This window comes from Xenopus laevis, chromosome 5S, assembly GCF_017654675.1.
Source record: "Xenopus laevis strain J_2021 chromosome 5S, Xenopus_laevis_v10.1, whole genome shotgun sequence".
In the NCBI taxonomy this organism is placed as follows: domain Eukaryota; kingdom Metazoa; phylum Chordata; class Amphibia; order Anura; family Pipidae; genus Xenopus; species Xenopus laevis.
Window position 1 is genome coordinate 117,174,167 of NC_054380.1, and position 17,642 is coordinate 117,191,808.

The window sequence follows — 17,642 nt, forward strand, 5'->3', positions numbered from 1 at the left end:
CCAGTGCAGTGGGGCCTTGTAGGTGTCACAGGGGCCCAGATATTGTCTCACCTGTCCCAGAGTGAAAGAGGTGTTGGACTTGGACTTTTGACTTTAAAATAGCAACACTGATTGGTATCCCTGTATGTATGTATATATATATATATATATATATATATATATATATATATATATATATATATATATATATATATATATATATGTATTTAATCCTTATTTAGCCCAAACTATAGGTAGAGGTCTGACGATGTCAGATGAAATAATCTTAATATTGTTTAAGAAAAAAGAAACCCCACCAGATAGAGGGTTACTATATCTATACCAAGTAAACTCACAACAAAAATTACAAAACCAAAATAATCAATGAGGATAGTAATTCATTCATAAAGGTGCTGACTAATAAATTAAGTAAAGTGCTAGTGCAGTTAATTAAAGTGAAGCCGAACAGTCAAAGGACTGATAACAATTAATTATTCCTGAATCAAAAGGGTATATTACCCCACCAATAGATTCCAAAAATACCCCTTAATAAATAAATTCATTAATTAGTTGATATATAAAGTGTAGTAAATCCAAATAGATTAGGCGAAATGGTTTTGCAATGAATTACACCAATAAAGTGCAGTGCAATAAATAGGCTAAAAAATGAGGCTTGGTAATTGATTAAATGGTTAAAAAGGATTTGGTAAAAAATGGCCATATATAAGAAATCCTTTCTTCTGGCCATTTTTTACCAAATCCTTTTTGGTAAAGCGGAGGCAGGGGACGGAGCTCTTTACACATACTGTTCTTTGCCGGTATTGCTCCCATCCCAGCAGCTCCACGTATCTTTCACTGACAGCAACGAGCAGGCAACTTAGCTCAGTCTGGGGACTTTGGCAGCCGGTTTTGTATTTCTCTCTGCGGGGACCCTCAATGCGACTAATTGTCCTAGAAGCCCAGGTCTGCAGGGAGCAAAAGAAGCAGACAATCAAATACACACGCTAGGATTGTTTGCCGTTATCCGCATTGTATGAAGCGATGGGAAGGATTTCACACACAGACAAGTATTTTACACTGCACTGTCTGCTTCTTAGAGCTCCGTCCCTGCCTCCGCTCACACCGACTCCTAAATCACTACCCACTCTGTGCCCCGCAGCTGCTGGTGAGGAGAGCGAAGGAGGGAAGTCGATCCATGGGGAAGGAGAGACACAGCTGTTGCTGGACGCCGGGAGGAGGAAGATGCCTGTCAGTGAATATCCAGGAAGGAGAAATCGATTGCTGCAGTGTGGATGGTCGCCTTTTCGCCGTTTCTGAAGAGGACAGGAAGTGGATTTTCTGTAAGTTATTTCTTAATAAAGGCTTTGCTTTTTAAAAGATTTATTTGTCTTGGTGTTTATTTTTCGTTGTGCACTAACGAATTTTTAAACATTTTTTTTTTATGTTACTGGTCCTTTAAAACCCTCATATTGTTGGCGTTACTGTTCCTTTAAATGGAAGGACCTTTAATTAGAGGAAGGCAATTATTTAATTTGTCGCTATAGCTAGACAATTGTCGTTGTAGGTGGGCAGAGGAGGAACTGGATGTATGGACACCATCAGTAAAATCCTCAAAACAAATGAATATAAAATTGCTCTTTTCTAAACACTTCTGCAGTTTACATTAATTTTTTTGAACTATTCCAGATATTACCCATAGTTACCCAGTTAATAGGAAGAATTTGTAACAACAGCGCCACCTGCTGACCATTTCAGCCAATTAGCTACAGCTACAGCAAGAAAAACGTGTGAAAAGGTCACACATCTCCTGCTATAGATGAAACCTTATCTCAAACGCAAGTAAAGGAGATAATGCCTTCCTGTTTACACAAATATATGTACACGTACATGTAAGTATCTACAGGTGGTTACTCTTCACAAGGTTCACCTTATCTAATAGTTATGATAAACTCAATTGATTATGGAAACTAGTGACTGGAACAGTGCCGCTGCTATGAGGCAAGGTGAGTGCGGCCAATAACAAGGAGCAGCAAAAAAAAAAGCCGCCTCTTGTAACTTTAAAGGAATTGTTCAGTGTAAAAATAAAAACTGGGTAAATAGATAGACTGTGCAAAATAAAAAATGTTTCTAATATAGTTAGTTAGCCAAAAATGTAATGTATAAAGGCTGGAGTGACTGGATGTCTAACATAATAGCCAGAACACTACTTCCTGCTTTTCAGCTCTCTTGGTTTCCACTGATTGGTTACCAGGCCGTAACCAATCAGTGACTTGAGGGAGACTTGAGAGATATGGGCCATAACTGTTGCTTTTGAATCTGAGCTGAATGCTGAGGATCAATTGCAAACTCACTGAACAGTTATGTCCCATGTGGCCCCCCTTATAGTCACTGACTAACTCAGAGTTAGAGAGCTGAAAAGCAGGAAGTAGCGTTCTGTTATGTTACACATCCAGTCACTCCAGCCTTTATACATTACATTTTTGGCTAACTAACTATATTAGAAACATTTTTTATTTTGCACAGCCTATCTATTTACACAGTTTTGATTTTTACACTGAACTGTTCTGGAAATTCGGCTCCGCTAGTGCAGAGAGCGCCATTGTGTTCATTACACTAGCGATGCAGCCCCCCCTTGACCCGCTCTGATGTTGATTTTTGCGCGGGTGGGCGGCAGCAGCCCCAGAATCTCCCCTGGACTGGAACGCAAAGGTATACACTGTGTTTATGTCCCCTGAATTATAACTGTGAGAGGCAATCCCAGAGAGACATGCTTGTAACAAATAAACACAAATTAAACAGTGCAGCAATATTCTAGTGTTACTGTCATTTGAAAGGTATAAAATGACTTGTGAGCTGCTGCTAAACACAGTTTAATACCAAACATACAGGGGCAGATTTATTAAGGGTCGAATTTAAAATTAGAGCTACCAAAATATTTTATGGTCAAAACTGTCAAATTCGACTAGGGAATTATCCAAAAGTTTTTAAAAAAATTGTAATTTGATTTTCGAGATTTATCATACTCTGGCCCTTTAAGAATTCGAATTTGAATATTCGCCACCTAAAACCTGCTGAATTTCTGTTCAAGTTTATGGGTCAATGTTTGCAGCCTTCCTGACACTAGAGGTTTTTTTCGGAGTAAAAACTCGAGTAGAGTCTGATCCAATTCGAGTCAGATTTGATTCTAGTTTTCGGGTTTAAATTCGTCCAAATTTTAATAATTCGATTAAATTAATGAATTTCGACAGGTCGCATTTGAATTAATTCGAATTTAAGAGGGTTAAAAAAAACCTCATTTTGAAATTTGACCCTTGATAAATGTGCCTCTTAATCGATGTCAAAAAGGACCAAACATAACGGTTGTTGCAAGCTCTGTTTATCCCTTTTATATCAACAACATTCAACACTTCATGCGGGACCTGTAGTTACATATTTCTAACAATAAAAAAACAATAGCAAATCAATACTTTCTGAAAATCAAAGAGATTCATTCCCTTCTTCCAAAATTCTTCCAAAAGGATGTTATGACTCTTATGTTTCATTCTCCCGTCATCATCCCTCTGATGTTTAGCTGCTTCGTTTCTGAGCTGGTAAAGTCGCTGCTTTCCTAGACACATCTGGCGCAGCTTTCTTCTCAGGTGCTTTTCTCTTTTGAGGAGATTTGAGATTATCTGAAGCTTTTGCTGTAGAGGCTTGAAGGGCTTTTGTCTTTGGAGTTTTGTATTTGCCCTTCTGGGAGTACAGCAGGTTTCTCTGAAAGAGCAGGGGGATGTTGCCTTGATACAGAAAGAGGGCCAGCACCATGCCTGAAAAAAGAACATTCAACTACTTATTATTATGTCAATATTCATGGTGCAACATACAGTGCCTGTTCTCCCCATCAATGGGGCATATTTACTAAAGGGCGAAGCGAAAATTTGCCAGCGTGGCATCATATTGTTGATTTACTAACGGTCGCCAGTGTATATTCGCTAGCGAAGGAGATTCTAGCGGTACTTTGCTCCCTAACGCCTGCCGAATTTGCGCTCTGGTGAATGGACGTAACTACACAAATACACTAAGATGCGGATTTTACTGAACGTTACCTCTTGCGCCAGACTTGCCTTCGCCACGTCAGACCAGGAGAAGTGCAATAGAGTAGATAGGACTTAAACAATAGTTGAAAAATGTCCTAAAAAACGCTGGCGTCTTTTCCTTTTTTTAGGGTGATAGGCTGCAAAAGAGCAGCCCTACATTTCCTAACATGGAACATAAACTATACACTGGGCTCATGTGTAGGGCAATATACACATCTTCTGCTATAGAGTATAAATCTCGAAATTCGAATTAAAACTCAAATCAAGTTTGGGTGATTCACAATTCAAATTTGAGAGTTTTGACCATAATTTTTTTTTTTTCGAAAATTCGATTTCAAATTTTCAATTCGACCCTTAATAAATCTGCCCCTTAATGTATATTAATATTTTTAAAAACAGTTTTGTAGTGTCAGTATCACTTAAATGTCATAAAATGTAATATTCCCTTAGCTATAGTTTTGAAGCATATACTCCAGATTGGGAAACCCCAAAAGGCACCTATGAGATGTCAGAGCCACCTACAGTATAACACAAGAAGGTCCCAAAACTATCTATGACCTATAAAGGTTACAAGCCACTAGTTCAAACTGCTGCGTTCATGAATAAAACTTACATGTGCTGTAGTACTACCATTTGTGCCAGCAATTGTCTGCCAGGCCAATGGCACGAGGGCTTTTGGGTTTTAGGACAGATGTGTTTTCCACCTGATAAAAAGGTTAAAAAAGCTCCCCAAAAGTGGCATTTTAAGCGTCTCTCTGTTGGAGGCAGTGTGCAGAGAATATGAATTCGGCAGAAAAAAAACAGAGCAATCCAAATCCTTAGGTTCGCTTTATGTACCATAGGTTTAAAAGTGCTCTTACATAGACATACATCAACTGACACAGTAGATATTGGTACTATATTAAAATCTGATCAGAACATTTTTTGATATCCATGTTGATGACCAAATCTCAAAGTATCTAGCTGGCAATCTGTGGGTTCTGGCAAATGCCGGAGGGGCTGCCATAGGAAGCTACTATTTAGTGGGCTGGTGGGGATCTGATTGGGCCAGAGCCGGGCCACACTGGGCAGGCGCCCTAGGCTACCAGGGCCGACGCGGCGCCGGCTGAGTGTACGCATGCGCAACTTGACGCTGGTGCACATGCGCAGAATGGTCAATCGGCGTGCGCACATACGCAGAACCATCAATCGGCGTGCAGGAAGATGGGGAGTGAGAGGACCGGACATGGGGTAGGCGACAGAGCAGGTACGTGCCTAGCGCCCCCCCAGCTTTGCGCCCTAGGCACGTGCCTACTCTGCCTACCCCTAGTTCCGGCCCTGGATTGGGCCTCTCTGTACTTGGAATGCCAGGGCCTATTTTGACTCCCAGTCCAGACCTGCTGTTAGCCCAGCATGAATTAATGTAAACGTAGAGTAGAAATAAAATCTACAAGAAAACTATTTGTATTCTGTTATTCAGTCTTCAGAATTCTTTTGAAAAACAATCGGTAATAACCAGCTACGGCAAAATACTCACCAGTCAAAGGGCCACAGCAATACACCAGTGAATATTCTGTCAGGGTGTTCCCAGAGCATTGGAAGGTCAGTGCGGCCGCCAGAGTGGGGTTAAAGAAAGCTCCAGTGTACGATCCAGCTAAACCAAAGAATTGGAGTAAACTGTGAGTAACAGCTATGCACCGATGTTCAATAACAATGTTTATTTGGAAATAGTAATTGATTGAGTCTTGGCTAGGGCCACATAGACAAGAATTCAAAAAGGCTGGCAAGCGTAGGTCTTATCTGATGTTATTAGCTCTGGTTACTTCTAGGGATGCACTGAATCCACTATTAGATTCGGCTGAACCCCTGCGAAAGATTCAGCCGAATACAGAACTGAATCTAAATCCTAATTTGCATATAGAGGGAAAACATTTTTTACTTCCTTGTTTTGTGACAAAAAGTCACGCGATTTCCCTTCGATCCTTGATTTGCATATGCAAATTAGGGACGGGAGGGAAATCACATGACTTTTTGCCAGAAAACAAGGAAGTAAAAAATGTTTTCCCCCTATATGCAAACTAGGATTCGGTTCGGCCGGGTAGAAGGATTTGGTGCATTCCTAGTTACTTCTAAATATACCCATTTTAAAATATAGAGCAAATAACTACAAAGAAGAAAAGGGTACAATTATACATAAATGCTACATACTGGGGAGATGTCAACTAACTCCATAACCATAAGGGGATGCAGATGCAGTCCTAGATTTTCTATAATGTAATTCTTCTTCACCAAAAATGTTAGCATGATGTTCTCGAAGTGGATCTCTGTCACCTTAATGGTGGCACTTACCTCCAAGCTGTGGGCCGTGCATGCTCACGTAAATGTTGATAAATTGTGGTGTGCACAACGACATATGTGTGAGAACATATACTTTTGTAATTAAACTGTCCTGCACACACCAGTTATTTCAAAGAATGCACAGAAGAATTCCTTATGCACACAGGAGGAGAGACATTGGTTGGTGGACAACTCTGCTTAGAAGTTAAAAGGTTTGTATACAAATACTACCAGGATAAGGGTGTAAAATGGGCAAAATACACAATTATCGAAACAAAAGTTATTAAGAGAGCCCAACACATACCACCCCAAATTATGTATTTTGTGTGGAATTGAAATTAATAATGTAGCCATGGTTTAACTGGACCTGCTACAGGGGGTACAAAGATGGCACAGGGGGTACAAAGATGGCACAGGGGGTGTGCAGGGATGTAGGCAGTATTAATGGAAGCAGATTTGGAAAACCAACATATGGAAACACGGGGTCAGTTAACTGTTTATGCTTAACCTTTACCTACTATAAACATGGCTCACTGGATAGAGAGGCTCCTTTATAATAGGTGGTTGGCATTTGCGTCATTACAGTAAGTTATTACTGTAAATTGTACTGTAAGTCAAAGAACCATACTTTTTTTTGTTAAAGGAAAAAAACAGAAGTTCTCCAACCCACAGTAGGTGACTGAAGCAAAGCTAGCGAGTCCCAAGTGCAATAGTGTTTAAAGGAATGACAATTAAAAATATGCTAGGAATTGGGCATTCTATAACATAGTAAACCACTCCTTTAAAGGAACAATAACACCAAAAAATGAATTGTTTTAAAGGAATGACAATATAATGTAGTGCTGCCCTGCTCTGGTAAAACTGGTGTGTTTGCTTCAAAAAACTACTATAGTTTATATAAACAAGCTACTGTGTAGCCATGGGGGAAGCCATTCAAGCACAGTACACACAGTAGATAACGGATAAGCTCTGCAGAATCCCATTGTATACTACAGTATGGGACCTGATATCCAGAATGCTCAGGACCTGGGGGTTTCAGGATAAGAGATTCTTCTGTAATTTGGATCTTCATACCTTAAGTCTACTAGAAAATCATGTAAACATTAAATAAACCCAATAGGCTGGTTTTGCTTCCAATAAGGATTAATTATATCTTAGTTGGGATAAAGTATGGTTTTATTATTACAGAAAATTTTTTTTTTTTTAAAAAAATTGGATTATTTGGATAAAATGGAGTCTATGGGGGAAGGCCTTTCCATAATTCGGAGATTTATGGAGTTTCCAGAAAACTGATCCCATACCTGTACAGAGCTGATCTATTATCTGCTGTGTATCCTGAGACTTTTCTCCTTTTCCAGCTTGAATGGCTGCCCCCATGACTACACAGCAGCTTGTTTATATAAACTATATTAGTGTTTTTAATAGCCTTTTGCAAATAAGCTTTCCAAATATTCCCCCCCCCCCCACAATTCTAGTTCTGTATTTGGTTCCAATGAACCTCAAAGCTATTACAAAAAACAAAAGCTGCTATAAGTTGTGAACCATGGCTGTGATCAACAATTGCCATTTACCATTAACCTTAAAGGGGTCGTTCACCTTCAAACAATTTTTCGGTTCCGTTGGTTTCAGATAGATCCCCAGAAATAAAGACTTTTCTCGATCACTTTCTATTTGTGACCGTTATTCTAATATTGAAGTGGAAAGTTTAATTCAATTCTTCACCTTCTGAAGCAGCTCTGGGAGGGGGGTCGCCGACTCTTTAACTGTTTAAATTGATCCATTTAGTTGATGCATATGTTATCTTTTTCCCTGCTGAGCAGAATCAGAGTTTCATTAAAGGCAGCTGTTAGAATTGATGCAATAGTTGCTGATATTCCACAGATGTATCAACTAATTGTAGCAACTAATTGTAGCAACTAATTGTAGCAACTAAATGTAGCAACTAAATGTAGCAACTAATTGTAGCAAATAATTGTAGCAACTAATTGTAGCAACTAATTGTAGCAACTAATTGTAGCAAATTGTTACAGTTCAGATGCTCCTGAATCACTGAGCTGCCTGACTGAAACACTAGAGACACGAACATTAAACTTTAAACTTATATTTTGGGGAAACAGTAAAAAATAAAAGATGGAAAGCATTTGAAAAAAGTGTTTGTTTATGATGAACAATCTAAAACAAATTAACTGGAAAAAGTGTTAGGAAGGCGAACAACCCCTTTAAATATGTGTACAAACATTCGATTTATGTAACAGGCATTATTAATAAATAAATACACAACATTATTTTTTATAACTTGCCATTATAAGATGCCAGAAGAGTTCTTACCGGTGTAAGACAGGAGAGACACAGTAAGTGCAACTATAGGAACCCTGTAGATCAGCCTTGTGCTCTTGAAGCGAAGGATCACCAAATGGAAGCAGAAAGCGCACAATCCTTCAACAAAGACGCCATGAGCAACGGAGGTTTGCAGAGACGAGCTGCAGTCCTGAGCCATCAGATTCTGAATCATGTGGAATTCTGTGAGCTCCAATGCCCAGTATTGTTTCGTTAGAACTTTTGCAGCTTCCATGCCCATGTACTGTGCCAGTAACTTAGCCACAGTGTCTAAAAGAGGAGAGTCACGGAGAAGGAAATCCTGCAGTGACACTGCAGAGTTGCCTGATGCTTTATTAAAAGTGAATCCATGGGCAACGAACAGAAGAAACAGCAGTGTTGTGACTACATCAGGGCCATATCCACCTCCCCACATACCAATTTCCAGCAGCATCCGCAGCTCCAGACAGCAAGCACATAACTGAAATGAACTGGCCAACTCACTGGCCGTGCACTGATAGAGCCGATCAGGCAGGAACCTTCTGCTAGCCCAGCGAAGAAGCTGGCACAGGGCTACGGTTGATGCAAAGAAAGCCACCAAGATGTTGAGTCCAGCCATGGCTGTACTGAAACACAAAGCAGCTGTGAAAAAGAATATGAACCCTGTGCTTCTCTTGTTATATACGTGTGCTGGAAAGTAAACGTGGCCAAATCTACAGCCAGTTAGTGCAAGGTCACATCTGGGAAACTGCAGGTGAGCAGCTCTCTTCTTCCACCAGCACCTTAAAAGTGTGACTCCTACAGTTATTTTGGCAATCATTAATGGTCACTTAAAAGATACAGTTGTGTTCAGTATAAAAGCAGTGTGACATCACTAACCAGATCAATCACCGTTTTTGGTAGAAATGTTTCTACATGGCAAATAATTGACTAGTAGGCGTAGTAGAGTAATAGAAACCAACAGACATGACATGCACTCTGCTCATTGTGCCATTGATTTAATCATTGAGGCTTGTTCCAAATAACAGCAGTGGTCAAAATAATAATAATAGCTTGTTCCAAATAAAAGCAGTGTGGAGTTCAATTAGTGAGAGCATTTATTGTGTGAAAAAACAGGTGTCAATTCCGGCCCTTATATTAGGAAGGAAGGAGAAAATGTTGCGTGTGGTTATAGTGCATTTCTCTCTGAAAATCGGAGTAAAATAGCTCGTTCCAGACATTGTTCAGTAGAACAGAGTACTTTGATTAAACAGTTGATTGGAGAGGGGAAACATATAAAGAAGTGCAGATAATGATAGGCTGCCCAGCTAAATGATCTCACATTTTTTAAAATGGCAACCAAAGCCTGAAAGATGAGGAAGAAGGAAAACGACTATTGGAATGAATAGAAAAATAGCCAAAATACCAAAGACTCAGCCAATGATCAGCTCCAGGAATATCAAAGAAGGTCTAAAGTTACCTGTGATACTGTTACAATTAGAAGTTGAAACAAAGATGTGCTGAAGAGCTTACAATTTGCCAAAGAACACATTGACTGGCCTAAAGAGAAATGCGACAAAATTTTGTGGACTGATGAAAGCAAGATTGTTCTTTTTGGGTCCATGGGCAGCAGATAGTTTGTCAGACGACTCCCAAACACTGAATTCAAGTCACAGTACAGAGAGAAGACAGTGAAACATGTAGGCACAAGCATCATGATATGGGGATGTTTCTCATACTATGGTGTTGGGCCTATTTATCTCACATCAGGGATCATGGATCAGTTTCAATACATCAAAATACTTGAAGAAGTCATGTTGCCTTATGCTGAAGAGGAAATGCCCTTGAAATGGGGGTTTCAACAAGACAACGACCCCAAACACACCAGTAAAAGAGCAACACCTTGTTTCCAGACCAACAAGATTGACATTATGGAGTGGCCGCCCAATCCCAGACCCTTATTCCAATTGAAAACTTGTGGGGTGACATCAAAAATGTTGCTTCTGAGGCAAAACCAGGAAATGCATTAGAATTGTGGAAAGTAACAGGTGCCAGAAGTTGGTGGACTCCATGTAACACAAATGTGCAGCAGTTCTCAGAAACACTGATTATAAAACCAACTATTAGTTCAGTGATTCAAAGGAAAGCAAAATCTTGAAACATTTTTCAGATTATACAGTGAATGTTTGAGTTTGTAAAGAACAATACACTGCTACTTAAAAAACAAAAACCTGCCTAATATTCTGTTTTCTTCCATTTCTGTAAAGGAATAACACAAATTTGATAGATGTTCCATCATGGGTTGACTTGGAACAGAATGTGCAATGTTTCCAATGCATTAGCATGAATGGAAATACAGGTTATTTTAAGGATTTTGAGTTTAATTCTCTTTTAAACACACTGTTATTATTCTGAACACAACTGTATCTGATTCTTGCAAGGATAATATTTTGCTTCAACACAATCAAAGAAATAATGTGAGATTAGCTTTGTTTCATGTAAAGGTGCGTTTCACCTGTATCATATATTGCTCTTCCTATAGCAGTGGGTTCCCATTCATTGTTGGCACAAGGCCCCCCTTCCTAGCACTTACATTGCTCTGCAGAAGAGTGCAGCCATATGTGTGCAAAACAATCATGTCCTAAAAGTGAAAAGGGAGTGTAGAGAAAGAGCAACATGCACTTAAATACAAAATACCCTCCTTTTTGACATAACCTCACTCAGCTGAGATCATGTAAAATGGTGTATAAACACCATCACTGCCAAAAAGGTAAAGGTCGCGGATACTGCTGCTGAAAGCCGCTAGGTACAGTGGTGCTGTGAATTCTCTGGCCAGACCCTTGATGCTCCCAAAGCATTTGCCCAGGGTTCAACTGGCCAGCAAAGTCACTGGTAGACAACCTGGTTGGGGCCTTCTAGCCCTGATACACAGGGAACCACTTCCCACATTCCGCGCCACTTTGCCAGTCACAAATTCATTATCACTATGCCAATTCACTAAAACGAAGTTGCGTCTCAGCAGCCGAATTTTCGCTAGCGTTACTACAGCTGGGCAAGCATTTCATAGCAAGTTTTCGCTAGCATTTATGTCATAGTTTATTTTCGCTAGCACTCTTAGGTTAATTTGAATAGGACGAGTACCTAAAAGTCGCATAGTCGTCTTTATTAGTAATGTTGGTGCACCAAGAAGTGGCCACTTTTTTTTTTTTAAAACAAATGTCCAATGAGCCATAATAAAGACAGAAGAGATCCTCTAGATATGAGCCCACCCTCAAACTAATGTGGCATGCCCTCAAATTCGTTTTGAATAATTGTTCACACATAAATCTTTAATAGACTTTTGAAGGCAATCCCGCTTTAAAAAAATGAAGTCGGCAGCGTATTTTTTTTTTTTTACAACTTTAATGCATTTCCTGCAGACAGGATATGATGTCACTGACATAAGATTGAGGAGGATGCAGCTTCATTTTATCAGTTCACCTGGTCTGAGGTGCGAAGTAAACGTTGGCGAAAGAGTTAAAGGAAAACTATACCCCCAAAATGAATACTTGAGCAACAGATACTGTCAAATTACTGTATATACTCGAGTATCAGCCGAGTTTTTCAGCACCCAAAATGTGCTGAAAAAGTCTACCTCGGCTTATACTCGAGTCAGTATAAATATATACCTAGCTGATCGACGCGAATGGCTGCGCTTCTGACCGGAGTCCCATGCCCCTGATCGCCGGGTTCTCCATGGCGTGTTGCGAGTGATGTCACCGGCTGCGCATTACGTGTGACATCACCGACCAGTGCATGCTTGTTTTCCATTCGATTAGCCCCACACGCACTCCCAGGTAAGCCCTGCGCCCCACTCTCACACAACAGGCTTATATTACAGCCAACCTACTGCATGTCAACAGTTGCTGAAACAAAACTCCCAGCATCCTGTCGTGGGTTTCTAGGATTCTACTTGTTAAACATTGATATAATATCTTTAATTGCACTGCTTTCAACTTTCCCTGCTATATCAGCTATATCCCGCAGTGCTTACCTTGGCTTTTTGGCACAAAACAATGCACATTTTTACCATGGTTTTGAGCATTCACTTGCTCTTTCAGCTAAAAACTGCTGCATTTCTCACCCTAGGCTTATACTCGAGTCAATAAATTTCCCAAATTATATAGGTAAAATTAGCTACCTCGTTTTATACTCTAGTATATACGGGGAAGTGGCATATTAAAAAATCTAACCAAACTGGTATATATATTTAAGTAAATATTGCCCTTTTACATCTCTTGCCTTGAGCCACCATTTTGTGATGGTCTGTGTGCTGTCTCAGAGATCACCTGACCAGAAATACTACAACTCTAACTGTAACAGGAAGAAGTGTTTGAGCAAAAGACACAACTCAGTCTGTTAATTGGCTCATGTGACCGTGAATTGTAAGATCCCAGGGGGCAGCCCTTCATTCTTAAAATGGCAATTTCCTATTTATGATTACCCAATGGCACATACTAGTAAGTATATTATGAAAATGGTTTATTTACATGAAGCAGGGTTTTACATATGAGCTGTTTAATGCAATATCTTTTTATAGAGACCTACATTGTCTGAGGGGCATAGTGAATCTTAGTGAATTTGCGGAGTAACGACCACTCGCCAGAGCAAAAATGGCGATAGGGTGCGAACAAATGCTAGCAATGGTCTCATTCGCTAGCGAATTTTCCTCTACGCCAATGGCCCTGCGGATGAGATTTCTGGCGAATTGTCGCTAGCGAAAGCCACTTTGCTCTTTAGTGAATCTGCCCCATGGACAACACAATGCCAGAAGAAGCTGGGAAGGCAGTGAGCCAGAAACATTTTCATTTCAATACAGTTAAATATTCTTCATGATGATTGTCACGTGCGCTGAAGAAACACGATTGATCCTGCGAGGTATATAATACCAACTGCTTGTATTACAAATAAAATGAAACCAAAATGATTCTAGTAAAATACAACAAAAAAAAAGTTTATTTTAAGCCAAGACAATGCAACACAAATGATTCAGTAGTAATTGCCGTAAAATTAACAATTAAATAAAAGGATGGGGTTAAATTAAACAGACGGGCAGAGTAAGAGCAGCAGAAAGAGAGAGAGAGAGAGTCCCATGAAAATATAAAACATCAGCATGCAAGGAATACACCGACCGAGAAAGAGGGACCTGAGGAGAATCCACATAGAAACAAATAGGCAAGATGGAATAGCTCTGCTTCTGCAGTACAGATCCTGAGCTTGCACAGCTGGAAGGGTTTATCCAAACAGTAACATTATACATATATATATTTACATCCATTTCCCCATAAATCGATAGTAAAGTACAAGGCAATCATTAATTGTGCACATAATGCTTTTATACCAGTGTTTTCATATACATACCTATACATGTGTGCATTGGGGGCTGCCATATTTCATGCCTTGGCACTCTCCCCAGACTGTAATTATTACAGCTGCCACAAAGAAAATAAAGGTGGAGATAAATACAGGGATGGGACTCGTTATCTGGAAACCCGTTATCCAGAAAGCTAATTTCCCATAGACTCCATTTTATCCAAATAATCCAAAAACTTTTAAAATTATTTCCTATTTCTCCATAATAATAAAACAGTAGTTGATCCCAACTAAGATACTGTATAATTGGAGGCAAAACCAGCCTTTTGGGTTTATTTAACGTTTACATGATTTTCTAGTAGACTTAGGGTATGAAGATCCAATTACGGAAAGATCCATCATCTGGACAACTCCAGGTCCCGAGCATTCAGGATGACAGGTCCCATACCTGTATCTAGTATCATAGAGCATGCCACAGTAGGGGTAAAACATAATAAAGCTCCCACTCACATGTATAAATACAAATATGCAGAAAACAAATGTTCTGCCAAAGCAACAGTCTTATACTGTACCGTCGATTTAGGGAAGTTGTTGTGCTACGTCTTGAGAAACAATTTGGATATCCATGACAAGGGCCAAACTCATTTTCCCATCAAAAGAGCAAGTTTTTCAAAGCAAAGAGTAAATGGCGTTCTGCTAAAGTGGAAGTTCACCGTTATATAAAAAGTTATGGATTGAACTATTCAAAGCAACTTTTTACTTGGTCTTCGTTATTTTGTTAATAAAATGAACACAAAAAAATACTATCGGTGGTTTTTGAATTACTAGCCTATTATTCTGCTCCTTTGTGGCCTGTCGGGTCACTGACCCCAGCAACAACAACAAGCAGCACACATAAGCAGTAAGGCTTCAATTGCTCGGTTATTCTTATATTGTATTCATGCCTCTACTAGTCATCTTCCATATTGAGTTCCAAACTGCTCTCTGGTTGCTAGTAGGGATGCCCTGAATCCACTATTTTGGATTCGGCTGAACCCCCGAATCCTTCGTGAAAGATTCGGCCAAATACCGAACCAAATCCTAATTTGCATATGCAAATTAGGGGTGGTAAGGGGAAAACATTTTTTACTTCCTTGTTTTGTGACAAAAAGTCACACGATTTCCCTCCCGTTCCTAATTTGCACATGTAAATTAGGATTCGGATTCGGTCCAGCCAGGCAGAAGGATTCGGACGAATCCTTCTGAAAAAGGCCGATTCCCGAACCGAATACTAGATTCGGTGCATCCCTAGTTGCTAGTGTAATTAAGATAAAGCAAAACAAAAATAAAAGTTCCAAAAACAGAAAACAGATTGACTGCATATTGTCCTAGAATAACACGGTCTACAACATACTTAGTTAATTTTACGGTGAACCTCCCCTATAAACTAATCCCACATTGCTGTGTTCACAGCACTGGTTCCGTTGAAATTTCTAACCCAGAGTTTCTGAAGAGCAAACGATAAACCATTCCATACAAGACACTTTCCTTGGCTGCACCTTACACTTAAGGGAGGGAGAGGGCTGAATATTCACAACTATACACATCATCAGGATAACTCAAAAACCTCTCCTCTTCCCTTGTTAAAAAAAAATAAAGGATAAAAGACTTCACAAAGCAATGCCCCATTAATGTTAACGCTTCCTCCAATCGCAACCACTAGACTATTGAAACTAATCTTGAGTTTGTACGTTCCTTTATTCACTAATAGAACAACTGCTTACAGATCAGCCAGGTCAAACTGTCACATAACTGTCACTCTCCTGGCCCATGAGAGAACATACCAGACATAATACCAGACATAAATTTATGCAATCTATAAGACATTGGAAAGGGGAGATGGTATAGTCTTTAAAAGAAGACATGACCTTGGCTTACAGTTTTCCTTTGAAGAAAGAAGCATTTTATTGACCAACAAACGTAAGTCATCTCGTTCAATAACAGATTTGGTTACTATTGATTTGGATTGGGGGAAAAAAAAGACAACTTGAAATATTATTGTGGTATGAAGTAGGGATGCACCGAATACACTATTTTGGATTCGGCCAAACCCCTGAATCCTCCGCAAAAGATTTGGCAGAAAACCGAACCCGAATTCTAATATCCATATGCAAATTAGGGGTGGGAAGGGGAAACCATTTTTTACTTCCTTGTTTTGTGACAAAAAGTCACGAGATTTCCCTCCCTGCCCCTAATTTGCCTATGCAAATTTGGATTCGGTTTGGCCAGGAAGAAGGATTCGGCCAAATCTGAATGCTACTGAAAGAGGCCGAATCCCGAACCGAATCCTGGATTCTGTGCATCCCTAGTATGAAGTAAATGTGTCAGAAATAAGCAGGTGCCATGCTTCTGAAAAACACAAAAAGAAATAGTTGCAGCAATGCCAGGTAAGATGCTAGGGCAGTCCTTTATGGGCATGGGGCAAACTATCCAGTGCAGGGCCCCCAAATTGATGAAGCAGTCAATAATAAGCAGCCAATTGTGATATCAGCATGTGGGAGCTGCTCCCATTTGCCAACCCTATAATGCAGGTACAGGATTTTATCTCTGAACCCACTAAGGAGTAAATGTCCTTGCCCCTCTGGTACTAGAACTTTGTGGAAGCTGCCCATGAGTAAAGAGGTGATTTACTATAAAACAAGGAGCCTGAGCAAATCTGGGCATGTATGGCTATAGCTTTAGAACTGCTCTGAGAGGTCACAAACAGCTGGCAGGCTACAAGTCACTTAGGCTAATCACAGCCACACTGCCCAAACATCTGGGACATCAGAAATGTTTCAAACCAAGAAAGGAAGTAAAGATTTCCAGTTATTCAGGTGGTCTACAAGAACACAGAAAACAACAGAAAAGTCACCATAAAAATGTATGGCCACTTGTATAATATTAGTTTGGCCTACGGGCCAATCGAGGCGAGTACCATAAAGGGGCGGCTTGATTATGACCAATTTAAGCTTTCGTCCCACTCCAACTTTACAGTAGTGATGTCTCATCTGCTGCCTACAGTGTTCTCTGCCTAAAGGAGAAGCTACCAAAGCAATTTATTGCCAATAGATTAGCCACAATAGTGAAGCTATAACACTATATTTATTCTGTAGAATGGTTTGCCATACCCGAGTAAACAGCTCTAGAAGTTCTCTCTGCTTGTTTAGGATAGCAGCTGCCATATTAGCTTGGTCTGACAACTTCCTGCCTTAGCCTCTCCCTGCTCACTCATAGCTCTGGGCTCAGATTACAGCAGGGATGGGGGGGAAGGGTTGAGGAGCAAACTGAGCATGTTCAAGCCCTAGCGGTTTATGCTGAAAACGGGAAGTCCATGTGTACACAATTGAAGGAAAGAAATGCTGTGTTTCTTTTGACAGAGGAATGGGAGCAGCATTACTTTGAGGGTTTACTGGTATATTTATTTTTTCCTTTCTGAAAAAAGCTTACTTAATTTTAGCCTTTCCTTCTCCTTTAAAGGAAAAGCTAAAATTAAGTAAGCTTTATCAGAAAGTTCTATATAAATACACTAGTAAACCCTCAATTAATGCTGCTCTGAGTCCTCTGTCAAAAGAAACACCGCATTTCTTTCCTTCTATTGTGTAC

General features: G+C 39.9%; 1 protein-coding gene across 1 annotated transcript; it reads right to left on the bottom strand.

The window, feature by feature from the left end:
* Positions 1 to 3,338: 3,338 nt before the first annotated feature.
* aqp12a.S (aquaporin 12A S homeolog) lies at positions 3,339 to 9,342 on the bottom strand. Its single transcript, NM_001094650.1, is given in 3 exon segments — positions 3,339 to 3,785; positions 5,572 to 5,688; positions 8,700 to 9,342. Coding segments are annotated over 3 exon segments (963 nt in total). The 5' UTR covers positions 9,307 to 9,342; the 3' UTR covers positions 3,339 to 3,546.
* Positions 9,343 to 17,642: the final 8,300 nt, after the last annotated feature.